Below are 18,082 nucleotides of genomic sequence, written 5' to 3' on the forward strand. Positions count from 1 at the left end.
GGATTTCCCAGTCCACCTTCATGTTAAAATCCCCCATAATTATCTTCACATTGTCACTCTGGCATGCTTTTTCTATCTCAAACTGCAACTTATCGTCCACTTGCTGTCTGCTATTAGGGGGCCTATATATGACTGCTACCATTGTCCTTTTACCCTTGCTATTCCTTAGCTCCACCCACAAGGATTTCACCTCCGCTGACCCAATATCCTTCCTTTCTATCGATTTTATATCACTACTAACCATCATGGCCACACCTCCCCCTCTGCCTACCCGCCTATCCTTCCTATACACTGTGTACCCCTGGACATTCAGTTCCCAATTCAGTTGGAGGGAGCATGAATGCTAAGGCTGTTTTTTGGGGTGTCATTCAAGTGTGTCACTTTGTCCTGGATAGAATCAAGCTTCTGCACACATTCTTTTGATTATTTCAGGCTTAACTTTAAATGAAGATAAAAAAAAAACTACAGATGCTGGAAATCTGAAATAAAAAGAGAAAATACTAAAAATATGGTGGAGAAATGGCAGATGGAGTTTAGAATATAGAACAGTATAGCACAGGTACAGGCCCCTTGACCCATGATGCCTGTATCGAACACAGTGCCAAACTATATTAGTTCATTCTGGACAAGTATGAGGTGTTCCACTTTGGGAGGTCAAATGTAAGAGGAAAGTATACAGTAAATGGCAGAAACCCTTATCAGCATTGATGTACTGAGATCTTGGGGTGCAAGTTCATAGCTCCCGAAAATGGTAACACAAGTGGATAGGGTGGTAAAGAAGACGTAAGGCATTCTTGCCTTTATCGATCAGGGCATTGAGTATAAAAGTTGGCAAGTCATAATACAGCTGTACAAAACTTTGGTCAGGTGGCATTTGGAGTACTGTGGGCAGTTCTGGTCACCGCATTACAGGAAGGATGTGGAGGCTTCGGAGAGGGTGCAGAAGAGGTTCACCAGGATGTTTCCTAGATTATAGAGTAATAACTATAAGGAGAGGTTGGACAAATTTGGATTGTTTTGTCTGGATTGTCCGAGGCTGAAGGGCAACCTGATAGAAGTTTATAGAGTTATGAGAGGTGTACATGGGGTGAGTAGTCAGAGTCTGTTTTCCAGGACGGAAATGTCAAATACTAAAGGGCATAGAGTTAAGGTGAGAGAGGGAAAGTTTAAAGGAGATTTACGGGGCAAGTTGTTTTTTACACAGAGCAGTAGGTGCCTGGAACGTGCTGCCAAGGGAGGTGGTAGTATTAGATACAATAGCAATGTTTAAGAGGCATTTAGACAGGCACATAAACAGGCAGGGATTAGAGGGATATAGACCATGTGAAGGGAGATGGGATTAGTTTAAATTGGCATCATGGTTGGCACAGACATTGTGGGCAGATGGGCCTGTACCTGTGCTGTACTGCTGTACGTACTCAGCAGGTCAGGCAGCATCTATGGAAAGGGAAACAGGAGTTAATGTTTAAGACTGGGACCCTTCATCAGTCCTGAGTGTTCCTATTATTTTTTTTGTTACATCTTTCTATATTTTTATATTTATTTCTAGTATCAGTTCTTCCAGTATTCTCTTATCGAGACTTTTCATGAAAATTCTTATCCAGCTGCATTCATTCTCAGCCTTATCTACGCTACAACAGATTATACTTTGAACTGCCAAGAATCTGCGTGACAGAATATGTGATTTTCCTCTTCATTTTACAATAATGGAATCAATCAATCTCCCCTCTATGTTTCAGTTCAGATGAAGGGTCTTGACCTGAAACGTTGACTGTCCATTTTCCTCCACAGATGCTGCTCAACCCGCTGAGTTCCTCCAGCAGATTGTTTGTTGCTCCAGATTCCTTTATCTGCTGTCTCTTGTGTCTCATTATAAAAACCTGTTTGTCTGCCCTTTCATTTCTGGATTGCAAATCTGAAGTATAATGGAATTTTTCTCTATGTCAAAACACTATAGAAGTGCAAATTGTTACTGGGATTGTCCTTGGCATCCATTATTGCCTCATTAACCAATGTTTATATTTTTGAATCTATTTGGCTATTAAACAAAGTGCCAAGAAGTGGCTTCTGCTTTCAACTGACTCACTAGTTTCTGATCCTCATCTGTAAAGAGAGTTTTTTGCAGAGATTCCTGCAGCTTCATTTCAATCACTTTTCCTCTGGGCCTGCTCTTGACAGGAGTTGGAGGTAACACTCAAAACTCATCAAAAATATTACGACATGGCTGAACTGGTGAACTCTGGCATCAGAAGGCTTCGAATGTGTGTGGAAAACCAGGCTTACCACAAATCTGGAAGGATTCCCACAGAAGGGAAAATTCTAGGCAAATGTGTTTTCAGTTGACTCATAAATAATTGGGATAACTGATAATGGCTGGTCAAAATCGGTGACTTCCAGAGTGAACGTGATGATTTCTGTGTTCATTGTTCCACTCTGGGAATTCATCCAGGTACTTCCAGTCACATGCCCTGCTTACATCAAAGACATCATTTCCATTTCAGATGTGTTTGAAATGATCTAGTTCCTTGTCCAGAGTGCTATGTGGGAAATTAAATAATGCTGTTTTGTGGTGTGCTTGATGTTGAATTCTCTCCAAAAACTAGGTTTTAATGGTGTTGTTCCCTGTGCAGGTCTCCATTCAGTTCAGTTCCTCTACTTATTCTGCTGTGTGAGCACCCACCTCCTCTACTGTACAGAAACTCCACACCCACCCAAACTTGCTCCCTAACTGCCCCATCCAACCCTCAGTCACTCTCCAAATGGCCTCGATTCTCTGATAATCCCCCAGTCAGCCGTTCTCCCTAGCCCACTAATGGAACCCTGACTATGATCTGAACACCAGTTCCCAGATCAATTGGTCTCTGGCCTCACCTTCTTAGATTAACTCTGAGCACGCCAATTACCCCTGCAAATCTCCTACCCGCCCTCCCCCCCCCCCCCCCACTGAGACCTTTACCTGACATCAGATACAACACCCAACTGCTGTAAAAGGCCCCAAGTTAACGCTTAGCCCCCAAATAATGGCCTTCTATCCTCTGTGATTTCCCCCCCTCCCCCAACTAGTTCCAGCACTGACTCACACCTAACTGATACATTACGTGCTCCTCAGTGGTGCCATGACTGGAGAAAAGTTATGAGTCCAGGTGAAGGGTCTCAATCCAATATGTCAACTATCCATTTCCCTCCACAGATGCTGCCTGACCTGCTGAGTTCCTCTAGCATCTTGTTTTTCTGCTCCAGGTTGCAGCATCTGTGGTCTCTTGTGTGACCACTTAATTGTGCCAGATGTCTTTGGCTTTAGATGCTACTGAATTTTATTGAGGCAAGCCCATGACCAGAATGGTAATTGATGCATCTTAAGCATCTAAAGCATCTAATACCAATTAATTTCTAGGTCCATATTGTTAAAATATATGGTTATTCCAGTAGTTAAAAAATTGTCACCCCATTCACGTTCTGCATGTGAATACTTGTTTCTCTTCTTCCAGTGTCCTTGCAGGTTACAATGGGACAATCTTTGCTTATGGACAGACAGGCAGTGGGAAGACGTTCACTGTCACAGGAGGGGCTGAGCGTTACAGTGACAGAGGCATCATTCCCAGGACACTCTCATATATGTTTGGGGAGTTTCAGAAGGTAAGATGTCTCATCTGTTTATGTGCTTATAACGCTGAAGCAGTCATGGAGTTGGTTACATTCATCAGGGAAGTAGCATGTTGTCAAACTTTTGAAATTTATATAAGTTGTGAATTGGAACTTGAGGAAATATCCCAAGTATGAAGATAGTCTTGTAAAGAAAATATTGAGAAGAGGATAAAAGAATAGCAGCAGAACTTTAAACTAGGAAACCAGGGGGTAGAAATTTGTTCTTGGTCCCTTGTGCTAAATGTGCAGTATAGTGCAGTGACAGCATACCTATCACTTCACTATACTGTATCCCAAGTAAGAAAGATATCTTTATTAGTCACATGTACACCAAAACACACAGTGAAATGCATTTTGTGTGGAGTGTTCTGGGGGTAGCCCGCAAGTATTGCCACGCTTCTGGTGCCAACATAGCATGCCCACAACTTCCTAACCCATACACCTTTTTGGAATGTGGGAGGAAACCGGAGCACCTGGAGGAAACCCACGCAGGCACGGGGAGAACGTACAAACTCCTTACAGACAGTAGCCGGAATTGAACCCAGGTTGCTGGCGCTGTAATAGCATTTTGGGATGTTAGCTTTCATAAGTCGTGGGATCGAGTTTAAGAGTCGCGAAGTAACGATTCAGCTTTACAAAACTCTGGTTAGACCACACTTGGAGTACTGTGTCCATTTCTGGTCACCTCATTATAGGAAGAATGTGGAGGCATTGGAAAGGGTGCAGAGGAGATCTACCAGGATGCTGCCTGGATTAGAGAGTATGGATTATGAGGAGAGACTAAAGGAGCTAGGGCTTTACTCGTTGGAGAGAAGGAGGATGAGGGGAGACATGATAGAGGTATACAAGATATTAAGAGGAATAGATAGAGTGGACAGCCAGCGCCTCTTTCCCAGGGCACCAATGCTCAATACAAGAGGGCATGGCTTTAAGGTAATGGGTGGGAAGTTCAAGGGAGATGTCAGAGGGAGGTTTTTCACCCAGAGAGTGGTTGGTGCATGGAATGTGCTGCCTGGGGTGGTGGTGGAGGCTGACACGTTGGTCAAGTTCAAGAGATTGTTAGAAAGCATATGGAGGAATTTAAGATAGAGGGATATGTGGAGGAAGGGGTTAGATAGTCTTAGGAGTGGTTTGAAGGTCGGCATAACATTGTGGGCTGAAGGGCCTGTATTGTGCTGTATTGTTCTATGGTTCTATTATGCTAACCGCTACCCTACCGTGCCTGCCTGAATTTAGTCCCTTCAACTCCTATGAAACCGAATTTCAGAGGTGAACACAGTGTGCAGCTGCCAATGTATTATGCATTTTGTGCAAGTAAGCAAGGGCAAATTTCTGTAGTTTCTTTTAATTTATATTTTTAGCTTTAGTGGTCTCTTAATTGTTCTGTGCATCATGTCATTTCTGTGTGCAAAGTCCTTTTGCTAGCTCTGACTGGGTACTGAATGTTTGGTTGTGTGGAGTGTTATTTTTTTGTATTCTTAATGCTGTGTGGACATTACTGGCGTAGGCAGTATTTATTGCCCATCCCTAATTGGCCTTTGAATTGAGTGGTGTGTCTTGCTGGGCTACTTCAGAGGATCGTTAAAATTCAACCACATCAATGTGGTTTTTGATTTGCGTGTAAACCAGACCAGGTAAGCATAGAGCTTTCTGTCTCTGAAAGGCTTTCGTGAGTGAGATGGGGTTTTATGACAATTGAGCAACTTCATGGTCACAGTTTTTCAGTAGCCTTTCATTCAAGATGTATTAAATTACTTGTATCTAAATTTCCCAGCAGCCATTGTGAGATTTGAACTTGTCTTTGGATCAGTAGTTATAGGCTTTGCATGCTAATTCAACAACTTAACCATTTTACTGCCTTTATGCAAATGAAATGTTTATTCATGGCAGCATCCAGACATGTGCAGTGAAGTCAAATGGCATGTAACACATATTTTGATATTTTACACAAAATTCATTTGCACATGTGTGGTGCGCGATAACCTCTCACCTTCACAAGAGAGGTGCATCTTGCTTCTGTGCAACTTAAGGAGGACAATCATGGCCAGATCTGTGTGCTTAAAATGTGCATCTTCCTAAGGTAGGTCCCCTTTAAGATTTGTATTTAAGCTTCTCATCCACGACTTCCACCCTTGTGATTTACCTTAGTTCCTTCACTAACTTTGCAACGGTGGAGTGTAAAAATAGCTTTCATACACGAAATTACCCAGTGCCACAGTGTGAGGCAACAGCACCTTTCTCTCTGAAGCTGGATAATGAAAAAACAACCTCTCGTTCCCCCCCCCCCCCACCCCACCTTTAGTGACCTGTTAACTGAAGGGAGACAACAAAAGACTGCAGTTGCTGGAATCTGGAGCAACAGGCAAACTGATAGGTGGAGGCAACAAAGGGCTGCAGATGATGGAATCTTATAGGAAAGGAAGGTGGAGCAGCCCCCTATCACCCATTTTCTTTCTCCTCCCCCTATTCTATCTTCCCATCACCCACTAACTCCTCCCACTGGGTTCCCTCCTCTCACTGTTCCCATCTGCCCACCCTACCTCCCTTATTTGGCTCCATGTTCCACCTTCCTTTCCTTTCAGATTCCATCATCTGCAGCCCTTTGTTGCCTCCACCTCTCACCTCCCAGGCTCTGTCCTTCAAACAACTTTCCTCTCTTTCCTCCTCCATCTGCCAATCACACCTCCTCACCTGGATCCACCTATCACTTGTCCCACCCCTTCCCCTCACCTCTTTATACTGGCTCTCTCCCCTTTGCTCTTTCAGCCCAAATGAAGGGCCTCAACCTGACTGTCCATTTCCCTCTACAGATGCTGCCTGACCTGCTGAGTTGCTCCAGCAGTTTTTTTTTGCTGTTAACTGAATGGCAAGTATCTAATCTGAAAACGTTTAAAATAAATTGTTTCAGGAAACTATTGAGCTGAAAATTTAAGAATGAAAATGTTAAACTGTAGGGACTGCCATTATAAATTATACTCTCAACCATCTTTATTTGGACTCATTCATTATTTTAATTTTGTTTCATTTCTCTTGGATCAGGACAGCAGCAAAGTCTACACAACCCACATTTCCTATTTGGAAATTTACAATGAATGTGGTTACGATCTCCTTGATCCACGTCATGAAGCCTCCAAACTTGAAGACTTGCCGTAAGTTCAATTAATTTTGGCTGCTCTTTTATTTGATCTACTCTTTTTTTCCCCTCACTGCACCAGTTCATACGAGGAAAAATATTTATAACAGCAAAAGAAAAGATTGTGGGATATTTTAACATTTTTACCCATCCACATTGGTTGTCTGTTTATGACTTTGAAATCCTTCATTGACTCATTGTTTCTGAAGAGTGCTGATTATGGCTTTGAAGATCTTGTGGTTCTGTTATTTTTTGTTTGAAGTTGGCCTTTGTTTATTTTCTCTTTCTTTTAAAAGCAAAACCGAATTGCTATGTTCTCCCAGAGGAATGAGCATCCACCAAGTCAATGTGGGACTTTCAAGCTTGAGCAATGAATTGGGGAATGCTAATCATTATAAATTGTTTAACTTTGGTACAATGTAAAAACAATGATGAAGGAGCTTTTTTTTAAGACAAACTACAACCTTCCAATCTTTTGTTTGCTATTTCTTATGACTTACAAGATGTATATGCTGAGAATTTTGAATGATCCCCACGTAATTAATATGAAACTGAAAGCTTTTCATGGTTTTATTTGTGGATTGAGAGGTGACTTGCTCACTGGACTTTCTTGCGGTCTGAGATCTGAGTAATTTCTGTCATCACCAAACAGCTAATGACACACGCTTATTGGGAAAAATCAGAAACATAAAATATTCTCGTGGGGCTTGACAAGATAGTTGCTAGGTTTGTGTTTTCTCCATGTGTGTCATCTAGAATCGGGTTAGTTTCAAAGTAAAGGGTTTGCCATTCAGGACAGAGAAACCTCTTCATTTAGGGATAATGGATCTTTGTAGCTCTCTACCATAGAGGGGTATGGAGGTTCAGTTGGTGAATGCATTGACGAGATTGAAAGATTTTTGGACATGAAGGGGATTGATGGATATGTAGTTAGTACAGGAAAGTGGGGCTGAGGTAAAAGGTCGGCCATAATCTCACTGAATGGCAAGAAGGCACAGGAGCCAAATGGCCTACTCCTGCTTCAATATCTTATGCTCATATTTTTAAGATGCAAATTCATTTATTACATGTTACATTTCTGTTAAAAGAATTTTGTAGTGCTCTAAAATTGGTTTCCTTCCTCTTATTCACATCTGATCCTTGATGCCATTTCTAGTTTTATTTGGGTCTGCTCCACAGACATCCTCAATTCAATGATCACCCTTGTGCAATCTGACCGAGTCTTACTCTTCCCCCAAATGAACAAGGCCATCCAATTTGTCTTTCTGCGGACACTCTACTACCTGTTTCTATCACATTACTCCTGATATTGCACAGTCTCTGTGCCTTATTAGATTCTGTCCTGAGGCATTGCCAAAATAATTTTGTTTTTGTCTCTAGCATTGCCCACCCCTGTCTTTTTCTCTCATTTCTGTTGAAATTGTCATCTATCCTTCATCCTGTTCTCCAGTAATTTTTGTTCACCCGTGTTATTTCAGTATAGTGTGACTGCATTATAGATCCTTATAACCATCTTCAATTCCCACCACAACTTCATCACAACCTGACTTCAGAAGTTCCTCCAGCTGTTTGTGTGTTGTATGCTCCTTACTTTTCCGATGGGCCAGCTGTGCTCTGTTTCTTGCTGCATTCAGCCTTTAATGACATTGTTTTCAGCTTTCTTTAACGTTTAGAATTTCCTAAACACCTTTGCCCTATTCAACTCATTGTTTTTAAAGCCTTCTCGTAATTTGTCTAGCCATATCTTTGGTTGACTGTTCAATTTTTTAAAAACTAATATTGTTAAATGCACTGTAATGCCCTGCAAATACAAGTCCTAGTACTCATTGAATTGTTAGTATTATTGATATTAAATACCCAGGACTAGAAATTGTTAATAGCAGCTCTGAAAGCAAATGTTACAGTGCTGTTAAAAATTGTGTTAATCTGGAGTAGGAAAATTTTGTATATATTTGTGTGTCTTGGCATCTGACTATCCTCATTCTGCTTCCATCTCCTATGTTCTTAATTCCAACCAAAATCTCCAGTCAGGCTGTTGCAAGAGGTCTCTGTAAAACAAGTGCAATCTGTGAATGCCTCCATTACCCCTGGAGGCCTCTGTGGCTCTCGTACACAAAGAACATGCCTCCTATATGTATTCTTCCAGCCTGCCCAGGTCCTTCTGACTTCCTGGGAAGAGTTTCAACTAAATGAATGGATGCTGCAATGATGAGAGGCAGGTGGAAACTCTTCCCAGCAGCTCAAAAAGCATTGTTAAGATTGTGGTATGTCTTCTTTAAGAGTTGGCTGCAAAGATTGCACCTGCTGTGCTACATATTTAAATACAGTGAGAACTTGCAACAATCAATGAAGAAAGCTGCATTGGAACTGATGTAGATTTACACAGAGACCATGCTGTTCTGCTAACCTTGCAATTGAAGTTCTTGCTCTTCATATGACTTTCATAGGCAGCATTAGAGTAATTCACAATGCTGGTTTGATGCCAAAAACATTTCTAGACTCTGTTTTGGTGATTATATTTCATTTGTTTGGACCCATTTCATTGTATGAACATCCTGTCCTGTAGATTTGTAAATTCTATGATTTATATGTGCACATTTTGGTGCTAACATATTAACACCGTTTTCCTCATTTACTCCGAAAGTGAAGCTATTTTTAGTTAATAAACATGACTTTCTACAAAACTGTTGCTTTTGCTGGTTTGTCAGTGCTTCTTGTACAATCTGAAGAGCTTCACTCTGAATAACTTCCTTGAGCTTTAACGAGAAGAATTACATACTAAAAAGATTTCAAGAAACCACTTGTTAGCCCATTTTAACAGAAACATAAATAACAGTGGATCTTCATTGGAATTTGTAATTTCCAATATAGCTCACACTCTTAAGCTCTGTTGATTTTAGATTACTGGTGGCAACATTTAGCATAATTTACACCAAGATTGCTCTGTGTAACTTGACCTTTTTAGTCAGAATCAGGAAACATGGTTATGTTCATTTGGCAGAGTACAGAAATGTGAACAGGAATTTCTTTGGATCATCTGCTGTTCAAGCTGCTGTAAAAAAAAACGTACAATAGAACAGTATTTACATGAGCAAACAGAACTTTTGTTGCACTTCTAACCAGGTTATGGAGGTGGAACAGGATCTGATAGGAAATTCCAGACTTGTGCATCTGAAGCAGATTTAGAGTCATAACGTCATAGAACAATGCAGTATGGAAACAGACTCTTCCGCACATTGAGTCCCTATTGCCCATCAACCTCTCCTTTACATTAATCCCATATTTTATTTTTCACACATTCTTATCAACCCCCCAACATTCTACCAACCACCTACACACTAGGGAGGATTTACAGTGGCCAATTAACCTTCTAATCCACTTTGGGATGAGGGAGGACACCAGGGCATCCGGAGGAAACCCATGTGGTAACAGGGAGAATGTGTAAACTCCACACAGACAGCACCTGAGATCAGGATTGGACCTGGGTCTCTGGAGCGATGAGGCAGTGGCTCTACCAGCTATACCACTGTGCAGCTGTATCTTAGAATTCACTGTGATACTACAGGAGTGCACTGGCATTGATCCTGTTCTGCATTCTGGTCAACTCCTTTCTCTCTGGCCCAAAACCATTTGTCCCTTCTTCCCTTTGGCCCATTTTGTTTGCGAAATGTGCTCTAATTTGAAGGATTAGAAACGTATCTTTGCAGTTGACAAAGGATGAAGTTCAGGGAGCTTGTTTTCTCTCCTCCCATTCTGACACAGGGCCTTTGACCTGAAATGTTAACGCTGTTAATTAGGAGTCATGTGTTTCCAGTATTTTCTGCTTCTATTGCTGATTCTGATGTTTGACATACATGGTCTCGTGCTGCAGTTTTACAGCTTGGTACCTCTGTTTTGGCTACACCTGGTTCAGTCTTCCACACCTCTCTTTGATTGAGGGTTGGTTTCCCCGGCTTGGAAGTATTGGCGATAGGAGGGATATATTGGCCCATGAGATTACAGATTGCTGTTTAAAAACATATCTGTTGCTGAGGTCTGCACATCCCCATAGATGCCTGCATTTAATCTGGAATGCTGTTCAACTCTACCCTGGGTTTCACATTGAACATAGAACAGCACAGCACAGGACAGGCCCTTTGGCCCATAATGTTGTGCCAAACAAATTAACCCAATGACTCCTAATTAATCTAATCCCTCTCCCCAACACATTGACCATATCGCTCCCTTCTCTGCATATTCACGTGCCTATCTAACAGTCTCTTAAATGCTCCTATGCTATCTGCCTCTACCACCAGCCCTGGCAGTGCATTCCAGGCCCACAGACCAGACTCCCCTCCATGGACTCTGTCTACACTTCTCGCTGCCTCGGTAAAGCAGCCAATGTAATCAAAGACCCCACCCACCCTGGACATTCTCTCTTCTCCCCCCTTCCATTAGGCAGAAGATACAAAAGCCTGAAATCGCATACCACCAGTCTCAAGGACAACTTCTATCCTGCTGTTATAAGACTATTGAATGGTCCCCTAGTGCGATAAAATGGACTCTTGACCTCACAATCCACCTTGTTATAGCCTTGCACTTTATTGTCTGCCTGCACTTTCTCTGTAACTGTAACACTTTATTCTGCATTCTGTTATTGCTTTTCCCTTGTACTATCTCAGTGCACTGATGTGATGAAGTGATCTGTATGGACAGTATGCAAAACAAAGTTTTTCCACTGTACCTCAATACATGCGACAATAATAAACCAATTTACCAACTTGTCTCGCACTTCTTCTTTGTACTTTCCTCCACTCTGAATAGGCAGAGAAGGGAGGGATATGGTCAATGCGTGGGGAAGAGGGATGAGATTAATTAAGAGTAATTGGTTTAATTAGTTTGGCACAACATCATGGGCCAAAGGGCCTGTCCTGTGCTGTACTGGTCTACGTTCTATGTGAAACCAGGGTAGAGTTAGACAGCATTCCCGATGCCCTCTAGTACAAGATATTTCAATCCTAGGAAAAAGATACTGGCTGTTTACTTTATCTATGCCTTGCATGATCTTATAAACTTCTGTCAAATCTCCCTTCATCTTCCGCTGCTCTAAAGAAAACAGCCCCAGCTTGTCCAACATCTCCTCATAGCACATGTCCTCCAAACCAGGCAGCATCCTGATAAACCTCCTCACATGTGTGTTCAGTGTGAAAAAGGCCTTTATTTCCATAAGGATTGCCCAATGGTCTAGTGCTGTGAGGCAGTGACACTGGGGGTAATATTTTAACATGGGTATGGGATTGGCCAACTAACTGAAAATGGAGAGTCGGGATGATGGATCATTTTCAGATTGGCAATCTATAACTGGCAGTGGTCATTGCTGGTGCCTCACCTATTAATGGTCTATATTGATGAATTAGATGAAGGGACCAGCTGCGTTGTAGCCAGGTTGGCTGGTGATACAAAGATAGATGGGAAAGTGTGATGTGAAGAGGATGCAAAGAGATATAGATAAGTTAAGTGAAAATTTGGCAGGATATGATATAGGATAATGTGGGGATATCTACCCGGCTAGGAAGGATAGAGAAGTAGAGAGTGTTGTTTGATTGGAGAGAGGCTACAAACTGCTGCCATACAGAAGGATCTGCCCTCCTAATTACTTGCTGTACCTGTGTGCTAACTTTTATACTGACACAGAAAGTTAGCATGCAGGTACATAAAGTAATTAGGCGGGCAAATGGGAGCCTGGCCTTAATTGCAAAGGTGGCGAAGTATAAAAATGATGTGGTCTTGCTACAACTGAACGGGAAAGTGGTGAGACCACACGTGGAGTATTACCTGCAGTTTTGTTATTGGATCAACTTGAATTGTGGAGGCAATTAAGAGAAGGTTCACTGTTGTTTCTTGGGATCAAGGGCTTGTTTTATGAAGAAATGTTGAGCAAGTTGGGTCTATAGTCATTGGAATTTAGAATAATGAGAGGTGCTCTTATTGAAACGTTTCAGATTCTGAGGAGGCTTCCCAAAGCAGATGATGAGAGGCTGTTTTCCTTCTTGTGGGGACTTAAAACTTGGCATGTGATTTCAGAGCAAAGGGTTGCCTTTTTTAGGACGAAGTAGTAGCTTGTGTAAGTGTAAAGTTGGACCTTCAAACCTGCTCTGCCATTTTTCTTGGCTGATCCTCTATATCTTGCTATCAATTTCTTGCTCTCTCCCCACTTAGTTTGATGCCTGTGTGACTAGAAACCTATATCCTCAAATATATTCCATCACTTGGTCTCTACAGTCCTCTGAGGTGGAGAATTCTTCAGGGTCGCCACTCTCTGAGTGAAGAAATTTTCCCTCATTTCAGTCCTAAGTACCTTGCCCTGTATCCTGAGACTGTGACCCTTGTTCTAGACCACTCCTCCCCACCCATCTCCCAATCCCACCCATGTGAAATATCCTCTTTGCATCCTCCATGTCGAGCTCTGTCGTAAGTTTCAATGAGATCTCCTCTCATTCTTCTAATCTCTAGTGAATCTAGGCCTGGTTGGCCCAATCTCTCCTCCTATGACAGTCTCACCAAATCTGTATCCAATTGCAAAATACTTCCTTATTCCTGTATTCAAAACCCCTTGCAAAGAACATTTTAGTGCTTTTTACACTTGCATATTTTTATTTCAGTGGCTGGTGTATGAGGGTACCCAGATCCCCTTCTATGTCAACATTTCACAGTCTATCACTCTAGGTTATGCCCTGCCATTCTGTTTTTCCAATCAAAGTGGATTACTTCACATTTATCCATTTTGTACTGCATCTGCCATTATCAACTTGTCTAAATTGCTTTGAATCCTCTTTGCATCCTCCTCATCTCACAATCTCACAATCTCACCCAGTTTTATATCATTGTCGCGTTTGGTTCTCTCATCCAAATCATTGATATTGAGATGGACTCTTGACCTCACAATCTACCTTGTATTTCCATAAAAGCAAAACACTTTGTACTTGTAAACTTCTTCTTGGGTTTGTAATGTTTGAATTCAAAGAAAATAGCAGCTCCTGTAAGAGGAAAAAAAAGTGTATTTGCTGATTGAAGTGTTAGAAGCTATTAAATAGGAGGCAGTGATGCCTCTCACACTGATAATAAATATCACAGCAACACTGAAGTATTATAACCAAGCTCAACATCACACATTCTGAAGGGTTTAGAAAAACCCTTCCTACTCTAGATATTCTCTCTTCTCACCCCTACCATCAGGCAGAAGATACAAAAGCCTGAAAGCACGTACCACCGGGCTCAAGGACAGCTTCTATCCTGCAGTTATAAGACTATTGAACAGTCCTCTTGCACCTTATTGTCTGCCTGCACTGCACTTTCTCTGTAACTGTAACACTTTATTCTGCATCTATTATTGTTTTCCCTTGTACTACCTCACAATGCACTGTTGTAATGAAATGATCTGTATGGATGGCATGCAAAACAGAGTTTTTCGCTGCACCTCGGTACATGTGACAATAATAAACCAATTTACCAGTTTAGAGTCATAGACTCATATAGCACAGAAACAGGTCCCTTGGCTCACTGCCTGCACCAACCATAAAGCACCCAGTTAACTAATACTACAATAATCCCATTTAATTCTCCCCATATTCCCATCAACTACCACCAGATCATACCACTCACCTACACACACTAGGGCAATTTACAGTGGGTAATTAACCTACCAACCCACATGTTTTGGGTTGTAGGAGGAAACTGGAGTACCTGGAAGAAAGCCACATGGTCACAGGGAGAACGTGCAAACTCCACACAAATAGTACCAGAGCTAGGATTGAACCCAGGTCACTGGAGCTATGAGAAAGCACATGTACTCACTGCATCACTGTAATGTCCCACAGTGTAGCTTCTGATTGTTGGGTCCCAAACTCTGGTTCCCCACTAGTCACCACTTGCTGCTCCAAAAGAAAATAATTTATTCCTGCTTTTTGTTTTCTATCTGTCAATCAATTTTTAATCTATGATAATGAGCATTGAAGGGCTGCACTTGGAGCACTTCGTACAATTTTGGTCTGCTTATTTGTATTGGAGGTAATTTTGACAAGGTTTGGTAGGACCTTGGAATGATAGGGTTGTTCTATGAAGAAAGGTTGAGCAGGTTGTGTTTTGAAGAATGGCAGGTGATCTTACTGAAACACAGGCTTCTTGAAAAGGCAATTGGTAAGAGGTTGTTTTCCTTCATGGAATCTAGAACTAGAATTACTAATCCTTTGTAACCTTTAGTACTTCTTCCGAATGTTGCTCAACATGGTGTTCAGATACGTCAAGAGAAGGAGGTAGGGTTCTGTAAATCCATTACATCAAGAGATCCAGATTCAGTCTTGAGCACACTAGAACATCATCTCCCAAATCCACACTACTGTCTAATAGGCACAGGATATATACAGTAAAGGAATGATGATGAACAGGGAGACCTAGGGGTTCAAGTCCATAGTTCCCAGAAAGTGGCAGCACAGGTGGATAAGATGGTGAAGAAGGCATATGGCATGCTTGTCTTCATAGGTCAGGGCACAGAATATGAGAGTTGGAACATTATGTTGCAACGTTACAAAACACTGGTTAAGCTGCACTTTGGAGTACTATCTGCAGTTCTGGTCTCCACACTATAGGAAGGATGTGATGGCGCTGGAGAGAGTGCAGAGGAAATGCACCAGGATGTTCTTTGGAGGACTTTAATTATGGGTAGAGATTGGATTGACTGTGCTTGTTTTCCTTGGAGTGAAGGAGGCTGAGGGTGGCCTGATAGAAGTATATAAGATTATGAGAGGCATAGATAGGCAAAATCTTTTTCCCATGGTAGGGATATCAAAAACAAGAGGGCGTAGTTTGAAGGTGAGAGGTTCGAGTTTTAAAGGGCATATGATGGGTAAGTTTTTTTTTACGCAGAGAGTGGTTGATATATGGAATGGGCTACCAGAGGAGGTGGTGGAATCAGGTACAATTATAAAGTTTCCGAGGCATTTAGACAGACACAAATTTGGCAAAGTATAAAATGATACGCACCTAATGGAGGCAAAAGGGATTAGTATAGATGGGCAAAAAGGCCAGCATGGACATGGTGGAGTGAAGAACCTGTTTCTATGCTGTATAACTCTATGACTGTATGTGGTACCACTCCTGGTTGCTTTGCCTTGCCATTGGGACAGGACATATCCAGGAATGGTACTGGAGGAATATGTGACTTTTTAGTTGGCTATGACTATGTTAAATTGTTGCTTGAGCAGTCTGTGGGATGATTTTCATTTTGACACTAGTCCCCAGCTGTTAGCAGTACATTGAAGGGCTGATTGGATCGGTTGTGCCTTTGGCATGTATGACTCATTGTCTAGATTAACCATTTAATACGCAATACTTTACGTGATTCACTCCCTATCTCATATGTCCTTAATGGGCAGGAATGAAATCACGTCATATGAAGGTGTGCATTTTCAAACTGGTTCCTCTAGAACATGGATTCAAAGCAGTAAACGATTCTTAAATCAGCTTTAACTGATATTATCAGGATGACTGGGTTGGAAATAGAAACTTTACACTGGTTCAGTGTGATTGCTCTTTTGAGGTTAGAACTGAAACATGTTATTGAGAACAGAGCATCTAATTATGCTGTGTTTGATCTGGGAGTGCTCAGACTCGTGCTGGTTGTCCAAAATGAAAAACTCTTTCATTCCCCTACACCAGCCTCACTCTGAAAAGTTATAAATTTGCCAAAATGTTAAAAGCAAAAGCATAAATGTTTAAGGTTGCGCACGTTTCTATAAGTAAAGTTTAACTCACTGAACATGATGCTTAAATGGTTCATGACCTTCTAACTCTTAACGGTTATAATTTAGGTTCAGTTCCCCTTGAGCTATGGTTTAATTGGGTTCACCTGGCAGATGATCAAAGATCCTGAACATAGAGCTATTTAAAAAAAAGGAAAAGCAAAATGGGCATCTGCGACTTTAATAGGAATTAAACTGATGCTTTTACCAAATGCACCAAGATATGAATCCAATAATTGTCAAGAAGTAAGACTTCAGTCTTACGAACAATTATCTAATTGCTTTCTACTTCTTTAATCATAAGTATGTCCGTAGTTCATGTCCTATAAAGAGTATGGAGTTGATTTTCTAAGGATTAGCGTCTGTTTCTGGGCATTAGGGAGAGGGAATTGAAGCAGCAACCCATAATACTGATTCCTTTTGTACTTGCCCTTCAAATCAGGCACAAAGCATTCACCCAAAACACATGGGGCGATTTAACTTGTATGGAATATCACAGGAGTAATTTCAAAATATTTTTTACATCATTTTCTTAGGTTTCCACCAGGCATCAGATAAAGACATTGGCTGTGTACATATTGCAGTAAGGCTTTTTTATTTCAGAAGATAAAAGTAAGTGTTTCCCAGCAAGCTCCTAACACCACCAGAAAAGTAAATCAGGAATTGTAATGGATCAGCAGGGAGGGCTTGCAATTTGGAAAGTGATCTGATTTCTGTTTTTGACTCTGGGAACTGCCAAGTGAAGGCCAGGCTGTAACAGAAATATATTCACAAACATTTGGGCTTTAGTGCGGTGCTTTTTGATACACTTTGGATATTGGGTGATGGAAGGAAAAGTGAAGTTGTTTGTTAAAGTTTATGTTAAATATTATTCCACTGGAGAATTGATAACTATTTTGAAGAGTTAAAATGATAATAATATTGGATGCAGTATTAAAAAATGTGATATTTTTAAATTAGGTTTTTCTAGTTCTGGGCTCAATGGCTCAGAACTGATATATTAGCATTGTTCCAGTTCACTGTCATGGGCAAACATACCCAGGGTATAAATACAATGAAAATTAGCTTTTTGCAGCAGCAGCACTGTACATTACAAACATAAATTACATGCAATTAAATTAAAGTGGGTGGAGCTCAGGTTCTCCACATCCATGTCAGGGAGGAAAAGGGTGAAGTTATCAAGCAGCATTGCATAGTCTGGTATTCTCTCTACAGTACTGATTGTTGCATCCAGCTACTACTCGCCATTCTGGATGCTTCAGCAGGGAAGGACTGATATCTGGAGCAGCCAGCACCAGTTAACACTTCCCAATACTGCTTAACCCTCTACAGCAATAAGCACAGGTGCATTGTGACTGGAGTAATCTGCAGTTTTGTTCACCTCCTACCACTAACTCAGCCTGCCAACTACATTCTTCAGTGCTCAAGCAACTCAGTCAATGGTGACCTTACCAAGATGGAAATTGGTCCCCTGTTCAAACCACATTCTGTATCCCATTAATATCTATGAGGAAAATGTGAAAGAGCA

General features: G+C 41.4%; 1 protein-coding gene across 1 annotated transcript in view; it reads left to right on the forward strand.

The window, feature by feature from the left end:
- Window positions 1–18,082, forward strand: part of kif6 (kinesin family member 6) — a 431,738-nt gene that overhangs the window by 43,959 nt on the left and 369,697 nt on the right. The window contains exons 4-5 of the mRNA XM_052024853.1: window positions 3,489–3,636; window positions 6,685–6,794. Of these exons, the coding sequence (XP_051880813.1) occupies window positions 3,616–3,636; window positions 6,685–6,794 (131 nt within the window). The 5' untranslated portion in view covers window positions 3,489–3,615. The remainder of the gene's footprint in view (window positions 1–3,488; window positions 3,637–6,684; window positions 6,795–18,082) is intronic.

This window comes from Pristis pectinata, chromosome 10 (assembly GCF_009764475.1).
Source record: "Pristis pectinata isolate sPriPec2 chromosome 10, sPriPec2.1.pri, whole genome shotgun sequence".
Classification (NCBI taxonomy): Eukaryota; Metazoa; Chordata; class Chondrichthyes; order Rhinopristiformes; family Pristidae; genus Pristis; species Pristis pectinata.